The sequence below is a fragment of the Phyllostomus hastatus genome, unplaced genomic scaffold (assembly GCF_019186645.2).
Source record: "Phyllostomus hastatus isolate PE091 unplaced genomic scaffold, TTU_PhHast_1.1 phas_scaffold_114, whole genome shotgun sequence".
In the NCBI taxonomy this organism is placed as follows: Eukaryota; Metazoa; Chordata; class Mammalia; order Chiroptera; family Phyllostomidae; genus Phyllostomus; species Phyllostomus hastatus.
In genome coordinates this window covers 9,554,963-9,572,849 of record NW_025334006.1, presented here as the reverse complement: position 1 = coordinate 9,572,849, position 17,887 = coordinate 9,554,963, and the positions used below count along the sequence as shown (strand labels likewise).

Below are 17,887 nucleotides of genomic sequence, written 5' to 3'. Positions count from 1 at the left end.
CAATCTTATTTTATATTAGTGTCAGGTATACAGCACATTTGTATGATAAAAGATTAAATAGAAGGACTTAGAATAAAAATCAGTGGCATTTTGCCACATTCTTCCACTACCCCCATCCCACTTTTTAGAAGACAGTTACTTTACCTTTTTATAGTTTATTTTGTTTATAGTGTTAGCAAACAATAATTTTCACATTAAGTAATATGTCTATACCACTTTTTCTTGGTTTATCAAACTTGGGTTTTTTTAAAGATTTTATTTTTTTATTTTTAGAGAGAGGGTAAGTGAAGGAGAAAGAGAGGGAGAGAAACATGGACTGGTTGTGTCTTGAACCTGCCGGGCCAGATTGAACCCACAACTCAGGCGTGTGCCATACCAGGAACCCAACCAGCAACCCTTTGCTTTGCTGGAGGGTGTCTAACCACCTGAGCCACACCAGCCAGGGCTCCCCTCTATTTTCGATACTAAGTTCTTCCATCTGCTTTTGATAGCATCTTCTGACCCTCTCACTTTGTGAAGATGGATATTAGTGTGCCTAGCCATTTGTCCACCTCTCCGCTTCTCTGCGACCTCTTCATTTCTCTCTGCACTATCTTTGCTATTACATTGTCGTGGTTCACATAACCTTTACGTTCTGTTTTGTATTCTGTATGATTTTCTGTATTTTTATTTGTAGTTGGAGTCTGAAAATGGAGATGAATAAAGTACATACATGCCTATGCCTTTTTTCTTTTTTTAATTTTTATTTTTGGTTTCACGGAGCCCAGTGGTGTGGGAGGAAGATTGTTATTTTTTCTCTATAAGGCCAATATTACCCTTGGGCTGTTTGAGAGAAACTATTCCTAGGATGGTCAAATGGGTTCTTATTTTAAGCACCATTTATTACTCAGAATTAAGCCACATTTCACCTAGTTATAAAGGTTCGATTCTGGCCATGTCTAGGAATGTAAGTTGAACCTCTTAGTTTTTCTGTTCTCGTTTGGACCTTAGTCACAGTCTTACTCTGAGACTCTCCCTTAGGCAGTTCTTGAAGCTTTTCTTTTGATATGATAATGTTATTGATTAGACTAATGCTTTCTTTTACTTTAGTTATACTTTGATTAGATTTCCTGGCCTGTGGTTTCCTACTTTGATTTTTAAAATACATTCTACACTTAATCTCATCTATTATGTGTGGATTAGACTAAATTTAACTCTTGTGGACGTTTCATCCAAATTCCAGTAGCTCCCCTGGTATTATGGACTATATCTACCGGGGTGCTGAGACAAGAAAATCAGATTTTTCTGTGCTCTCTTCTATTATCTTTCAGTCCCACCCTTTTTGGCCTGGAATGGCAAAAGCACAGACTCCTGTACCACGACGCAGCCCTCTTTATATAATAAAGAAGAAGGTTCAGATAAAGCACTTGTTACGTTATTGTTTGGGGGAATGCTTTTTTTAATGGAGCACTGACTAATCTGCTGAACATCACTGGCTCCAGGTGATAGGCAGACAGGCCTTTTACTCTCGTGTGGTTTTAGAGTTACAGATCATTATATGTTGCTGGCGTTTTATCTTGCTTTTTACGTCTGTTCAGAAGAATCACTGTCAGGTCTATGCTCTCTATTTTATGCACTGTCATGAAATGTTGCTAGAGACATTGGTTATCTGTAGTTTCCTGGTTTTATGTCTAGGAGAACAGTAACTCAGTTTTTGGAGTTGATATAATAAAGAAGGGCTTTTTACCAAGACACTGAAACAATCTAAGTGTCGTTTGACTGATGATGGGTAAAGATACGGTATATAACATAAGTGATGAAATACTACTCAGACGTAAAAAGATAAAATACTGCCATTTGCAACATTGATGGATTTTTTAAATTGTATTATTTATTTTAGAGAAGGGGAAGGGAGGGAAAAAGAGAGGGAGAGAAACATTAATAGGACAGAGAAACATTGATCGGGTGCTTCTCGCGCACCTTGTTAGGGGACCAAACCTGCAACCCAGGCTTGTGCCCTGACAGGGAATCAATCTGGCAGCCTTTCACTTTGCAGGATGATACCCATCTAACTGAACCACACCGGTCAGGGCAACATTGATGGACCTTGAGATTATGCTAAGTGAAATAAGGCAGACAGAAAAGAACAAGAACTATATGATTTCACTCATGTTTGGGATATGACTCAAAAAGCAACAAACGAACAAACAAAAAAACTCATAGATACAGACAACAGTACGGCAGTTACCAGAGTGCAAGGGGTTCAAATATATGGTGATGGAAGGAGAACAGATTGTGGGTGGCGAGCACGTGACTGAAATTTATATAGTGTTATTAACCAGTGTTACCATGATACATTTTTTTTTTAATTAAAAAAAAAGATGGGCCTTTTATGCCCTGGCTAGTGTGGCTCAGTGGATTGAGTGCCACCCTGTGAACCAAAATGTCTCTGGTTCAATTCACAGTCAGGGCTCATGCCTGGTTGCAAGTTGGCCCCCAGTAGGGGGTGTGTGAGAGGCAACAAACCTATGTATCTCTCCCTTTCTTCCTCCGTCCCTTCCCCTCTCCGTAAAGATAAATAAAATAAAGAAAAAAGAAATAAAATAGCCTTTTAGATGCTTGACTCAAAATCTTTTGCCCTCAATTTAAAAAAGCAAAACAAAACTGGAGATGGATGGCTAATTTAAAGGTGAAGAAATTGAGGCCCAGCCCTTACGAGATTAGTCAGGTAATGAGTCAAAAACGATAGAATCATGAAGACCCAGTGATTCTGTCATTATTACCATAGTATTGAGCATTTGTGTGCTGGGCACTGTGTCTTTTTCTGGATGATCTCATTTAATCCTCATATTTTGAGTAAAGGAATTATTTTTTTCAAAGAATGTTGAAACTGAGATACTTAGAGGTTATATAACTTGTCTGGGGGCTCTGGATATCTGGTAATAGCCTGTTCTGTTTAATTTATTTATGAAGATATTTTTTGTTTTTCAATTACAGTTGACATACAATATTATATTAGTTTCAGGTGTACACCCCAGTGATTTAGATATTATATATATCTATTACTAAATGTTCATGCTGATATGTCCTGGTTTAATTCATTTTATCTAACATGTTTTCATCCATTAGCAGCAGTTTCTATCAGTTTTGCTATCCAGAGAATCTGACTCCTCGTGTATGAAAGCTAAAAAGCATCTCTAAAAATGGCCTGGGGAGGGTGGGACATGATGGTCTTCAGTAGTGTGTGTGTGTTAGTCATATCTGGCTTTAGGCGACCTATTTTATTTATTAGTTTTTAAAAACATCGAAAGCATCATTGACAAATATCCCACTCTGGTTCAAAGAAAGCTGAGATACCTTTGCTTTTGCTTTTTTTACAGAGTATGCATAATAAAAATGTCTAGAGAGGCTGAAGGGTGGCATGGGAAGAGAGGTAGAAAGATGAGGCACTGGGCAGCAGTGACAAGCCTGTGGAGCAGACAGCCCTATTGATTTATGCAGTGAATTGCATTCTGGAGAAAAGAATTGAAATCCATTATGCCAAGTGCATAGCGTACAAATCCCTTTGAAAAGCAGTTAGATGCCATCTAATCCCAAATCATTTAAAAACAATTTTGAAATACCCAGAATTCTAAAATGCCCGAAGCAGTTTGTCTTTTAGTCTAGAAGAAAAGTGAAATGGATGAAAAATAGTTTTTTAACATTGTGCATCTCATACTGTGGTTGTGTGACTTTAATAGTGTTAAATTGCATTTTAGATATGTACAAATCTGAGAGTAGAACATATTCCCTTGAATATTCTGAAACACACCAGACATAGGATATGTAAGAAACCTCTCTTTAAAATTTTTTTTGTGTTTTGACATAATTTCAGAGTTTTAGAGAAGTTGCAAAAGTAAAGAACTATCATTACCCAGATTTCCCAAATGTTGATATTTAACCACGTTTTCTTTATTAAATACTTTATTAACCATATTTCCTCTTTTAAATACTTTTTATTGTACAAGGTACCTCTTCAAAAGCTTCATTTAAAGACACAAGGGCGTGAGTTTGTCTGTGAAGGTATTATGCCACATGTAACTACAAGGCTGGGAGGTGACCTCAGGCAGAAAAGAAAGTATAGAAGAAGGTTTCAAATGATAGTTGATTATTATATTCCTAATCTTTTTGGATTTACGGCACCCTTTTTGTAAACTAAATTGAATTTTATTTTGAAGTAGAATCACTTGGGTTAGAAGGATGAGTTTTGACATGTATAGTGGTGTGAGAGTGAAAAGAGGTAATTAAAAGTTAGAGTCTCCCCCCTCCAAAAAAAATCAGAAACAGCACAAGAATATAAAACAGAAGCCAAGGATCTTAGAAAACTAAAGAGTTGGGCCGCTAGTGGAAGTAGTTTACCTAAAGAAGAAAGCTATATCAGGACAAGGCTAAAGAAAGTAATTATTCAGAGGAACAAAGGATTTTAGAAGTCCCCAAAGAAGGAAAAAGGAAAATTTTTTTTTAATTTTTTTATTTATTTATTTTTAGGGAGGGAAGGGAGGGAGAGAGAGAGAGAGAGAGAGAGAGAGAGAGAGAGAGAGAGAGAGAGAGAGAGAGAGAGAGAGAGAGAGAGAGAGAATCAATGTGCGGTTGCTGGGGGTTATGGCCTGCAACCCAGGAATGTACCCTGGCTGGGAATCGAACCTGGGACACTAGGAAAATTTAATAATAGGGCCGTGGCTGGCCTAGCTCAGTGGATTGAGTGCGGGCTTCGAACCAAAGTGTCGCAGGTTCAATTCCCAGTTAGGGTACATGCCTGGGTTGCAGGCCATGACCCCCAGCAACCACACATTGATGTTTCTCTCTCTCTCTCTCTCTCCTTCCCTTCCCTCTCTAAAAAATAAATAAATAAAATCTTAAAAAAAAAGAAAATTTAATAATAGAATAAAATGAGAAAGAATTTTGCATGAATAGATAATTGTGTTTTTACTTGTAGCCACAAAGTTCATATTTCTATATCTATATGGCTTCCTTTTGGTGGCAGTCCACTCTAGATATGCATGCATTCTCTTTCATAGAGCAGAAGTTTCTCATTTTAATGACATTCAGCTTGTATATATATTCACATTTTATGTACCCATCCAATAGATAGTTGGGTCGCTTCCACCATTTGGCTATTGTGGACATGGGTACGTATAAAAGCTGTTTGAGACTCTGTGTTCATTTCTTCTCGGTGTAGACACAGAAGTGAAATTGCTAGGTCAGATGGTAAATCTTTTTTTTTTTTTTGAGGAACCAATATGCAAAGTTTTTAATACAGGTATATTTACTACATTATGTTTATAGTAGCAAAAATTTGGAAGTAGCATCCTTGCTGTGTATCAGTAGGTGATTGCTTGCATAGTTACTGCACATCCATAAAAGGAAATATTCTGCAGCTATTTAGAAAGCTCTAGTGGATCTATGTGTTTTCACATGTCAGATGTCCAGATGTATTGTAGTATAAAAAAGCAAACTATAGAATAATATGTGTAATATGAATCTGTTTTTATTTTAAATCATATGTATGTATGCTTCAAAAAGTTTTTTTAAAGATAATGCACTTCTCTGTAGTTGTTAGGGGGAGAGGGAACAGATTATAATTGCAGAAGAAGAGCAAACCTTTATCTTACTACTTTGTGATTACTGCATCATTTTAGGACTTACAAGAAGCACAGTTTTATAAGCAGAAAAATCAATTTGAATTATTGTAGTTTTTGGAGAAAAAAGTTTCACTCCCATTATTAAGTATTTCATTTACTTACTAAGTATTTTATGTTTTTTATGCCTACAATGTCAAATGTCAGGTCACTGGGATCTTTTAAACACGTTTTTATTTTTATATTTAAATGTCTTTTATATTTAAATGTCTTTTATTAAATGTTATATGTAATATCAAGGGTATTTATTATTTTGTGACCTAAGCTATAAAATTAGCAGTGATTTTCTATCAAAACGCTTTTATATAAGGAAAATGTTCTCCCATTTTTGGGTCATATTTGAACGGTGCTTCCCATTTCCTGTGATTTGGTATGGTGGGGTATGTAGTGAAATCAAAGGTTCCCCTCTCTCGAGTAAGATATCTTTTAACTTAAGCATTATGTTACATTACACACTGAATCCTCTTCTTTGCCTTGTTTCTGACAGTAGATCTTCATGGAGGAACACGGAGTGACCCAAACCGAACACATGGCTACGATAGAAGCCCACGCAGTGGCCCAACAAGTACAGCAGGTCCATGTGGCCACTTACACTGAACACAGTATGCTGAGTGCTGATGAAGAGTCACCTTCTTCTCAAGAAGACACCTCTTATGATGATTCAGACATACTCAACTCCACAGCGGCTGATGAGGTAACAGCCCATCTGGCTGCTGCAGGTAATCTTATTGCGATTGGCAGCTCTTTATTGCTTGCTTAATTCTGCTACCCTGCATATCTAGAAGAGCCTAGGATATAAGCACTCTCACTTTTATCTTCATATCACATCTTCAAGATTTTGTTTTAAGCCTTGGATTTTTCAACTTGTGCCTATGTCATACTGAGACTTAAGTTCTAGAGTCATATATTACAAGTGGTATGACTTGGTTTTGTTTTTTCACCCATTCTAATGATCTTTTGACTTTGAACTGAGGCATTTAGTGCATTTACATTAAATATAATCACCGATATATTCAGGTTTAAACTTATCATGCTTACTGTATGCTTTCTCTTTATCTCATTTGTTCTGTACAGTCACCCCTTGCTATAACGCAGTTCACTTATTGCGGCTTCACTATATCGCGGGCTTTAAACCTGCGATACAGTGAAGCCGCAATAAGTGAACCGTGATATAGTGAGGGGCGACTGTACTTCACTGGTGAGTACTCATATAGAATTTTATATGTTGTTAAAATTACATAAGTTTAAGAGTGTAGAAAGTGTTTAAGAGCATATGAAGTGTTTATAAGAGTGTGGGAAAGGTTAATAAGAGAGTGGGAAAGGTTTATAGGAGTGTGGGAAGGGTTTATAAAGCCTTAAAGTATATCTAAATAATAAAATAAATATAACACCACTACTTCGCAGATTTTCACCTATCGCGGGGGTGTCTAGAACGTAACTCTCCCGAGATAGGTGAGGGATCACTGTAGTTGCTTTTCCTTCATGTTTCCTTTTGGACTGTTTGAAAGTTTTTATTTTATTAATTATTTTCTTATTAGTCTGGAAGTTATATATAAGTTTACTGTTAGTGGTACTCCTAGAAATTATAATATGAATTCTTTACTTATGTCAAAGTATTATGTAATTGGGTACTTTTGGCCACTTTAGGGATAATTCAAGTTTCTTAGAACACTTGAATTCCTTCCTCCCCCCTCTTCCCTCCCTCCCTCCCTTCCTTCCTTCCTTTTCTCCAAACTTTCCTCTCCAGACTTTTATTGAATTTATTGGGGCGATGTTGGTAAATAAAATTATATAGGTTTCAGGTGTACAGTTCTGTAATACATCATCTGCATATTGTACTCTGTATTCACCACCCAAAGTCAAGTCCCCTTAGTCACCATTTATTCTCCCTTTACCTGCTTCTACCTCCCCCCAGCCCCTTTTCCTCTGGTCATCACCATATTGTTGTCTGTATCTGTGAGCTTTATTTTTTTGCTTACTCCCCTCACCCTTTTCTCCCAGCACCCCAAACCTCTTCCCTGTAATGGTTATTAGTTTGTTTTCTGTATATATGAGTCTCTTTCTATTTTGTTTGTTTATTTATCTTGTTCATTAGATTCCACATGCAAGTGAACTGATATAGTATTTGCTTGAAATGTTTCTGTTGAGAAATGAGCTGGCAGTCTTATGGGAGGTTCCTTGTAGGTAACTGTCCTCTTGCTGCTTTTAAGATTCTCTTTGTCTTTAATTGTTGGCATTTTAATTATGATGTGTCTTGGTGGAGCCTCTTTGGGTTCATCTTTTTGGGATTCTACACTTCCTGGATTTGTGTGTCTTTTTCTTTCACCAGGTTAGGGAAGTTTTGTGTCATTATTTCCTCAAATAAGTTCTCAATCCCTTGTCTCTTCTCCTTCTTGTACTCCTATGATGTGGTTATTGTTATACTTTGTTTTGTCCCAAAGGTCCCTTAAACTGTCTTCATTTTTTAATTCTTTTTTTTTCTTTTCAATACTCTCATTAGGCGTTTTCTGCTACCTTGTCTTCCAAATCGCTGATTCTATCCTCTGATTCATACTAGTTTATTCCTTCTAGTGTATTCTTCATTTCAGATATTGTAGTCTTCATTTCTGACTGGTTCTTTCTGATGGTTTCTATGTCCTTTTTCATGTGCTGAGGTTCTCACTAAGTTCCTTGAGCATCCCTATAAGCATTTTTTAAAACTATATATCTGATAAGTTGCTTGCCTCCATTTCATTTATCTCCTTTTCTGGAGATTTCTTCTGTTCTTTTATTTGGGCATGTTTCTTTGTCTCCTCTTTTGGCTCCCTCTTTGTGTTTGTTTCTATGTATTAGGTAGAGCTACTATAACTCCCAGTCTTTGTAGGGTGGCCTTATATAGTAGGTGTCCTGTGGGGTCCAGTGGTATAATCTCATTCATCACCTGAGCTGAATGCCCCAGGAATGTCCCTTGTGTGGGTTATGTGGACCCTCCTGTTGTAATTGAGTCTTGATTGCTTTTGGCCCATTTGTGCATGGGGTCGACTGTCAGACTGGCTGACTACAAGGATCAATCCTGACCATAGTGTATGTACAAGCTGTGAATTCACCTCAGCAAAGTCTGGTGCCTGCTGAGGTCTCCCTTTGGATATGCTACTTGTAAAGCTTAATTGGATCCTGTTCTGATGTTGTGAAGCTAGCCACTGGGTGTGTCAGTTCTGGTCTCTTGGGAGGGACTCTGGTGCAGACCAATGTCAGACACTGCCTATAACTTGCCCTGAATAACCTGTTTGGAAGTACAGAGTGATTCACCTGTATATATTTGTGTCTGCTTCTGCTGGACCTGGATGAGCATGGGAAGGACCAAACTACACAAGGGTGAGTGGCTGTGGCTGACTTTTACCAGTGCCAAGCCCAGGGGCGGGTCAGCGAAAGTTCCAAGGCACCTTGAGATCCACCTCTGCCTGTAGGCTGCCTGTTAGGCTGTCACTGAAAGAGCCTCTAGTTGCATGAAGTAGGTTCTCAATGAGTCACCAGGTAGGGGTGAGTGGTGTTCACCAGATTGATACAGGTTCAAACTCAGTGCCATTGCTGGGTCTGAGACCACCCAGCAAATGACCCAGGGCATACCAAATCTAGCTGTCACTTGCCATGTGCCCACAGACCTTTGGGGTGGGTCAGGGACTCGGGATGTCAGCAAAGTGAGTCACTCACATTGATGACATCCTGAGTCCAGCAGAGTTTATGAGGTCCAAAGAGACCAAGATGACTTTTTTTTTTGCATGATTGGAGGGCTCTGCAGTGATCAGGTGTGTGAGGGGAAAATGGCCTTTGTTGTAGAGCTACACAATTCAGACTGTCCACGATTTTGCCAGGAGCCTGAGCTCAAAAGCGTGGGGCTCCCGGGAATTCAGAGAGTGGTACTGGTGGATCTCCTGTGAGTGGGAGGCACCAGTCAGGTTCACTGGAAAGTGGGGCAAATATTCCCGACCCCAAAGCTACACCACTAAGTCACTGACTCTCAGCTGAGCCTACCCACACCTCTACACCCCAACCCAGGCAGCTGGCCCAGCAGGGCATCAGTTCTGCAGGGAGGGGCAATGGGGAGTCCGGAGGGTGGGGCTATTGCATTTCCAGTACATGGAGGGGAGTGCTCCACTCAAGAAAGATGTCTTCTGCACTGTGGGAGAGGGACTCAGCACAGGGGTCCTGGAGGCTGTCTCCTCAGCTCACTCCCCAAAGCCACAAACCCCAGTCTCTCCTTGCATTCCAGTCTGCTCTATCCTCCCTCTGCCAGAGCCAAGGGTGAGTGGCTGTGAATGAGATTTTGTGGGTTGGCCCTTTAGGAGGGTGACTATGTCTCCAGCAGACTCATGTCTCTCCCTGGTAGATAGAATTCCTACTGATTTTCTTCTAGGTGCCTCTTCTTGGCTTTGGTGCTCTGAGCTGGGGAGCCCAACATGGGGTTGAGACCCCATGCTCCTAAGGGGGTACCTTTGCAGCTGAAATACCCACCTGGAATCTCAGTTACCACCTGTGGGAGTGGGGCCAACTCTTTTCTCATTTCTACCCTTCCTACCAGTCTGATGTGGCTTATTTTGTAAATTCTTGATCACAAGACTTCTATTCAGCTAGTCTTCAGTTGATTATTCAGTTTGATTGCTCTCTATATTTTTTCTTTTTACTAATTGTGGGAGTGGGAGGCTCTGCCCACAGGGCCACCACTGATGAGAATAAGTCTACCAAGACATGATTTGCTTGGGTAGGAAAGGTGGCAGATCTCTCAAAGAGAATGGCCCAGAACCTGTTCCTCAGTGGGTGTTTATTGGGTTTATTTGCATAGGAATACAGGGTGTATACCTAAAGCTCATTAATCATTATCAGGCAGAAAGGATCAAACAATAGATAACATTCAAAGAACTGAGGGCTTATTTAGAGTCAGGATCAGATAGCTAAAGGGCCATAAAACTTCGGGAAAATAAACTCATTTCTTGCTTGGACCCTTATAATTTAAATTGAAGATATTAGCAAAGCAGGTTTCATGGCATTTTATGCATTCTTTCTTAGGCCTCATTGCCCTAGGGAACTTGCCCTTTCCAGCACAGGGGCACACCCACCTCCAGCATTGTTTCAGGCTAAAGTCAGACAGGGGAAGTAAGGCAGCCAAGAAATTAGGAGACTTATTGCAGATACAATGAGGACTCTGGCTAAATCAAAGCCAAAGGGCAGGGGTCCATCACCCCCTTTTTCTATAGCCCCCTAAGTCTTTCCCTGAGGGCCCCTTTGCGACCATGCCTGTCTTAGGTCATCCCTCCCTTGAGGAATCTTACCCATCATTGGCTAACTGGTCCTCTACTCAGGGTCAAGCAGGGTGAAGTAAAGGAGGCAGAGGCAACACCCTTGCCAGGGAGATAAGCTTTGTCTCCTTAGTGGCTTAGGGTCCCAAGGCCACTCACTCAACCTTAGCCATGGGGGGTTACAGCTGCTGAAACCAGGCAGGGCGGTTCCCAACAACTAATTATTCTATATTTTAATTGTAATGCCAGTTTGGTCCTGGGAGAAAAGGAATGTAACATCTATCTAGTCCACTGCCATCTTGGATCTCTCTTAGAACACTTGATTTCCATCCCTCTGCTCCTGACCTATAAGTTATTGTTGTCTTGTGTATTAATTCCTTATATATTTTAAGCTCTATAAACATTATTTTTGTTTTATACATAGTTAAAAGTTCATTTTTTAAAAATATATTTTATCTATTTTTAGAGAGGGGAATGGAGGGAGAGAAACATCAATGTGGAAGAGATACATTGACCTGTTGCCTCTTGCACACCCCCAGCCAGAGACCTGGCCTGCAACCCAGGCATGTTCCCTGACTGGGAATTAAACCAAGAGCCTTCAGTTCACAGGCCAGCACTGAATCCACTGAGCCACACTAGCCAGAGCTTTTTTTTTTTTTTACTGTTCACTTTGCCTCTGAGAATTTTTCTGTTGCTTTAAGATGCCATTTAGTATTTCCTTCCTTGTGGATCTGCTAGTAGCAGTCTCAATTTTTGTTTGTCTGAGAATGTTGTTATTTAAGCTTCAGTCTTGAAGGATTTTCTCACTGGGTATGTAATTCCAGGTTGGCAGTTATTTTCTTTCCCATATTAAAGATACTGTTCTGCTGTCTTCCAGTTCCATCCTCGCTGTTGTTCTGCTCTAACAGCTGTTCTCTGAAGGTTATCGCTCTCACACACAGGCCCCTCCCCCAACTGCTTTTAAGGTTTTCTCTGTCTTTTAGTTTTTGTGATGTATCTGGCTCAGGATTTCTTCTCATTTATTCTGTTTAGGATTCTTTGAACATCTTGCATCTGTGGATTGATATCTTTTGTCAATTCTGGAAAATCATAGCCACTAGATTTTGCTTAGTTTTGCCTCTCGTCCATTCCATCTCTCTTCCTTCTATGACTGCAGTGAAATATGTCGTCCTCCTTACTGAGTCCTTTATGTCTCTTACCCTCCATTCTTATCACCATCCTTTTGTCTCTGTACCTCAATCTAAGTATTTTCTTCCAGTTTATTAATTCTTCTCTTTAGCTGTGTCTAAGGTGCTTTTAAATCTGTCCATTGGGTTACTAATTTTAGTAATAGTTAAAAATTTTTTTGTTTTGATTTCTAGTTTTGAATTTTTAGTGTGTTCTTTTTTCCTCCCAAGTTTGCACTGTTACAGTTTTTTCTTGTAATAGAAAAAAATGTTTTTGTTTTTTTCTTTTTTGCTTTTGCTTTTATTTTTTTCTATATTTTTTAAATTTTCAGTTACGGTGGACATATATTAGTTTCAGATGTACATCCCATTAATTAGACATTGCATAACTTAATATGTGATCATCCCAATAACTCTCACACCCATGTGACAACGTGCAGTTATTAGACTATTGTTGACTATATTCCCTGTGCTGTACTTTACATCCCTGTGACTATCCTGTAACAATCAATTTGTACTCCTTAATCTCTTCACATTTTTTTTTGCTCATTTCCCAACCCCCTTCCTATCTGGAAACTGTCAAAATGTTCTCTGTATCTGTGATTCTGTTTCTGTTCTGCTTGTTTGTTTATTTTGTTTTTTAGATTCAGTTGTTGATAGATATATATTTATTGCCATTTTATTGTTTATATTTTTTATCTTCTTAAAGAAGACCCTTTAACATTTCATATAATGCTGGTTTGGTAGTGATGATGAACTCCTTTAATTTCTTCTTGTCTGAGAAGCTCCTTATCTGTCATTTGATTCTAATTATAGCTTTATAAGATAGAGTAATTTTGGTTGTAGGGCCTTGCTTTTCATCACTTTAAGTATTTCTTGCCAATTCCTTCTGGACTGCAAAGTTTCTGTTGAAAAATAAACTGCCAGTGTTATGGGAGCTACCTTGTATAACTGACTGCTTTTCTCTTGCTGCTTTTAAGATTCTCTTTGTTGTTAACCTTTGGTGTTTTAATTATGATTCGTCTTGGTGTAGGCATCTTGTTTAGTACTCTCTGCACTTCTTGGACTTGTATGTCTATTTCCTTTACCTGGTTAGGGTTGTCATTATTTTTTCAAATAGATTTTCAATTTCTTGCTCTCTCTCATCTTCTTCCAACAGCCCTGTGTTGCAAATGTTGGTATGCTTCAAGTTGTCCCAGAGGCTCTTTATGCTGTCTTCATATTTTTTTTTATTCTTTTTCTTCTTGCTCTTCTGATTGAGTGTCTTGTTTTTTTTTTTGCTTCTTTATATTTCAAATTGCTGATGTGGTTCTCCGCTTCATCCATTTTCTTGTTGATTCCCTGTAAATTATTCTTTATTTTTATTAGTGAGTCCTTCATTTCTAACTGATTCCTTTTTGTGCTGTTGAGGTCCTCACTAAGTTCATTGAGCATCTTTATAACCATGTTTTGAACTCTGCATGTGGTAGATTGCTTGTCTTCATTTTGTTTACTTCTTTCTCTGGGTTTTTGACCTGTTCTTTCATTTGGGCCATGTGTCTTTGTCTCCTCATTTTGGCAGCCTCTCTGTGTTTGTTTCTGTGTATTAAGTAGAGCTGCTTTGACTCTGTGTCTTGGTAGTGTGGCCTAGTGTAGTAGGTGTCCTGTAGGGTCCAGTGGCACAGCCTCCCCTATCACCCAAGCTGGGTAATCAAGGTGCAAGTCCCATGTGGATTATACACCCTCCTCTAGTAGTTGAGGTTTGATTGCTTTCAGTGGGAGAGATTTACCCTCAGGCCCATCAGATGCAAGGACTGGCTGTGGCCACTGTCCACTGACCTTTGACCACTGTGGAGGATCAGATGTGAAGGAGCCCACCCCACAGAGCAGGCCTTACTTCATTGGGGCTCTGGTGCTTGCTGAGTCTGCCCCTTTGGTGTGTCACTTGTGGAGGTGGATAAGTGGTGGTGCTTCAATTTGGTGTGAAGCTGCCCACTGGGTGTGCAGGTTCTGGGGCCTCCCGTGAGGTGCAGGCCAAGGTGAGCCAGTGCCTGCATTCTGCCCAGGGCGGCCTGGCATAAGCTACAAAGCAGTCTGCAGATGGTACTTGGGCTGGGCTTAGAGGTGTCCTGGTTGGGGCAAGCTGTGAACCAAGCCCAGTTGCTACTAGTGCTGGGCCTGGGACTACTTAGTGAGAGACATGGGGCTTGCTGGGGCCAGATGCTGCTTGTTTTAGAGAATTTAGGAAAATCTGAAGCAGGAGCCAAGACAAACCATTCATATGGAAGAGCCACTGGAAACAGCTTGGGTGGGCCCAAACACTGGGTGGGGCAAACAGTGATAGCCAGGTTGATGGAGTCTCCTACGTATTTTCACCATGTATTGGTTATATTTAAATGAATGCTAGATGTTATGTTTGGAAGATGATTTTTAGAAGTAATTTGGGTAATAACTATGTGTGGTGACAGATTGGTACAACATTTATTGGGATGATCACTTATTTATATATCTTATCACTGGGTTGTATACCAGAAACTAATATATTGTATGTCAACTGTAATTGAAAAATAAAGTTGGGGTCTAGAATAATATCATCATCCTCTAGAGAGGATTTTTGGTGCTTCTGCCAGACACCTGAGGGCACTGGCAATTGTGGATCATCTTAACCCAATTTAAGGTTTTAAGATTTTTCTGGGCCACTAAATGACTTAAAAATTTGGCTCTATTTTTGTACCATTCTCTTCATTATTTACATTGTTAATTTAGCATTATGTGGAAGACTCCATGTAAACCATGCCTGGGAGAGGATCTAATACTGTGTTGATCTTAGAAGATATTTAGGGGAAAAAACTGTATAGGAAATAAATGATCAGAAATGGCCAGATTACTACATCTTTTTAGTATATGCTTTATTTAAAGGGAGGAAGACAGATGTAATGAAGAATAACCTTTTTCCTGTGAGTTATTATCTACTGTATTTCTGGAATGATACATTTAAAAATAAGGCTTAGTAGCAAAACACATGAAATATTTGTAAAATATATTTTGAAATTATTTTACTTTCCAGAAGAGGGCATCCTAACATAGTGAATCCAGATCAGGTTCTTTGCTAGGAAGGAAGATGCTTTTCAGACATCGTTTTTTCTATGTATTACTGTACTGCGTTGTCATAGTGGTAGGATTAGGGAAGGACTTTAACCCTTTCATGTGGCAGATATGGAAACTGAGGCCCAACTGGTAGAAATGATTTACCATTTAATCATTCAACAGTTATTGAGGAGTTATTGTATACTCTAAACTACTATAAATAATACTGTGAACAAGACAGAAAAGAGCTTTCTACTCCTAAAGGTGTTAACAGAGCAGTGGTGAGGAAAGGGGCATGTATAATAAACTAAAATAACTTCAGAAAGCACTGAGTGCTCTGAAGAAAATAATGAAGTGTGAGGTAAGTGAACAAGGAAGGGTAGCTGCTTTTTCTAATCCTGTTTCCTTCCCTCCCTCCACTGAGATAAACTCTCTTCTGAATGTGGTCTTTATCATTCTCTTGCATTTCTTTACATTTTTGCTATATATCAGTAAATAATATTTAGCATTGTTTTGCATGTTTTAAGTTTTATATGAATGGTATTACTGTGACCTTATCATTCTGTAACATGTTTATTTCATTTGGTATTCTTTTTCTGAGATTCATTTATGTTGATAATGTGACTGTTTTCATTTTAACTATAATTTGGTATTCCATTCATTATCTGACTGTCATATATTGGTAGAATACTTAGATTGCTTATAGTATTTTGCAAATATAATTGCTGCAAGTAAAAATCATTTTACATGTTTTCTTGTGCAGTTGTGAGAGTTCCTCTTGGCACTGACTTTCAAACTCTTGGCAGTATCCTACAGTAACACATTTTACATTAGGATCTAGAATACACAAATGCCCATATAATGAAATAATAGTTTCTCATGAAGTAGTACTTACCCCTACTGCAAGTAACATATTCTCTGATGTGTCTAGTTTCTTTTACTTTATTCTATTTTATTAATAACAAAACAAACACAACACCACGCACTCATAAGCCACTGAACCTACAGTTGAAACAGTTGTGTGGAAACCTGCAGTTTGAAAACCACTGCTTGAGGGGGTATAGCCAGGATACAGCGGGAACTGGAGGGCAAAGAGCAGCACATTCTCTGTTTTACTAGCTATTCCAAATGTCTTTTCAAATTATTGCATGAGTCTGCATTCCCACAGCAGTATGCTACTAGAGTGCCTGTTGTTTCTCGTCCTCACCACATTTGGTATTGTCAATAGGCTTTCATTTTTGCCAGTCTGATGGGTATGAAACAGTGTCTTACTGTTGGTTTAATTTCCTTGGCTCTGAGCTAAAGGTTCTAGCCAGTGCAGGAAGACAAGATGGAACATCATTTCAAATCTTTATTGGCTGTTCATTTTCCTTCTTTTTGCATATTTCTTGTTTATACCTTTGTCTGTTTTCTAGCTGGATCATTTTTTGTCTTATTGACTTGCATGAGTTGTTGATATATTTTTAAATCATTTTCTGAATAATATACATTACAGTTATCGTCTCCCAGTTTTTTGCTCACTCCCTAAATTTTTTATTTTTGTCCATAAAAGTTTTGATTTATATTACTGTGAAATTTATTAGCCTTTTAACCTTACAGTTTGTCCTTTTGGAGTCTTGTTTAGGGAATTCTTAACCCTGAGTTTATAAATACTCTCAATAGTTTATTGTAGAAATTATAAAGTTATTTTTGTTTTTGTTGTTTTATTGATGTTGATGTTTTTTACATTTAGGTCTTTAATTCACTTGGAATTTATTTTTGTGCATGGTAGGATGTAGGGATCTAGTTTCATTATTTTTTCAGGTAGGCAGTCAGTTACCCCAGCACCATATTTTTAATAGTCTGTCCTTTTCCTACCAGTATCTTTTGACACAAGAGAGTTTTTGTGAATTCTTAATTCAGTTGTATTGGTTTATTTGTCATAATGACTATGGCTTTTTAGTAACTATTGATATTTAGTAGGATGAGTTATTCCCCTGCACCCCACCTCCTTCTTCAGATCTTCCAAATTGTTCTGGCTATTCTTGGTCTTTGGCAGTTCCATTTAAATTTTAGGAGCATTTTATCAAATTCCACAAAAACACATATTGGGATTTTTATTTGAATTACATTGAATTTACTAATTAATAAATTAATTTAATTAAGCAGCGTTATTTATAGTAGCCTAAAACTGGAAATAGCCTAAGTGTGTATCAATAGAATAATGGGTAAACTGAGGTTTACTCATATTCCAGAATACTAGTCAGCAATAAAAGGGAATAAATTGCTGGTGCATATGACAACATAGATGAGTCTCTAAAACATTCTAAGTGAAAGAAACTTTACACAAACAGGTATATACTGTACAATTCCATTTATTTGAAACTCTAGAATAGGCAAAACTAATGTGGGGTTTGAAAAATCAGAATTGTGGCTACCTTTGGGAGGTAGGATGGGAACTGACTAGGAAGGGGCATGAGAGAACTTTCTGTAGTGATGGAATTATATATCTTGATTAGGGGGTTAGGTTTCATAGGCATACACATTTTTCAAAATTTATTACCTGTCTGGCGTAGCTCAGTGGATTGAGCTTGGGCTGCAAACCAAAGTGTCACAGGTTTGATTCCCAGTCAGGGTACATGACTGGGTTGCAGGCCATGACCCCCCAGCAACCTCACATTGATGTTTCTCTCTCTCTTTCTCCCTCCCTTCCCTTTCTAAAAATAAATCAATAAAATCTTTTTAA

The 17,887-nt window shown here is 38.5% G+C and overlaps 1 protein-coding gene across 2 annotated transcripts in view; it reads left to right on the top strand.

The window, feature by feature from the left end:
- The window catches only part of NRF1 (nuclear respiratory factor 1), a 125,822-nt gene that overhangs the window by 34,772 nt on the left and 73,163 nt on the right, over positions 1-17,887 (top strand). The window contains exon 2 of one of the 2 annotated variants that reach the window (XM_045855730.1): positions 6,145-6,376. In XM_045855730.1, the coding sequence (XP_045711686.1) occupies positions 6,154-6,376 (223 nt within the window). In that variant the 5' untranslated portion in view covers positions 6,145-6,153. The remainder of the gene's footprint in view (positions 1-6,144; positions 6,377-17,887) is intronic. The other variant, XM_045855731.1, reaches the window with a different exon arrangement.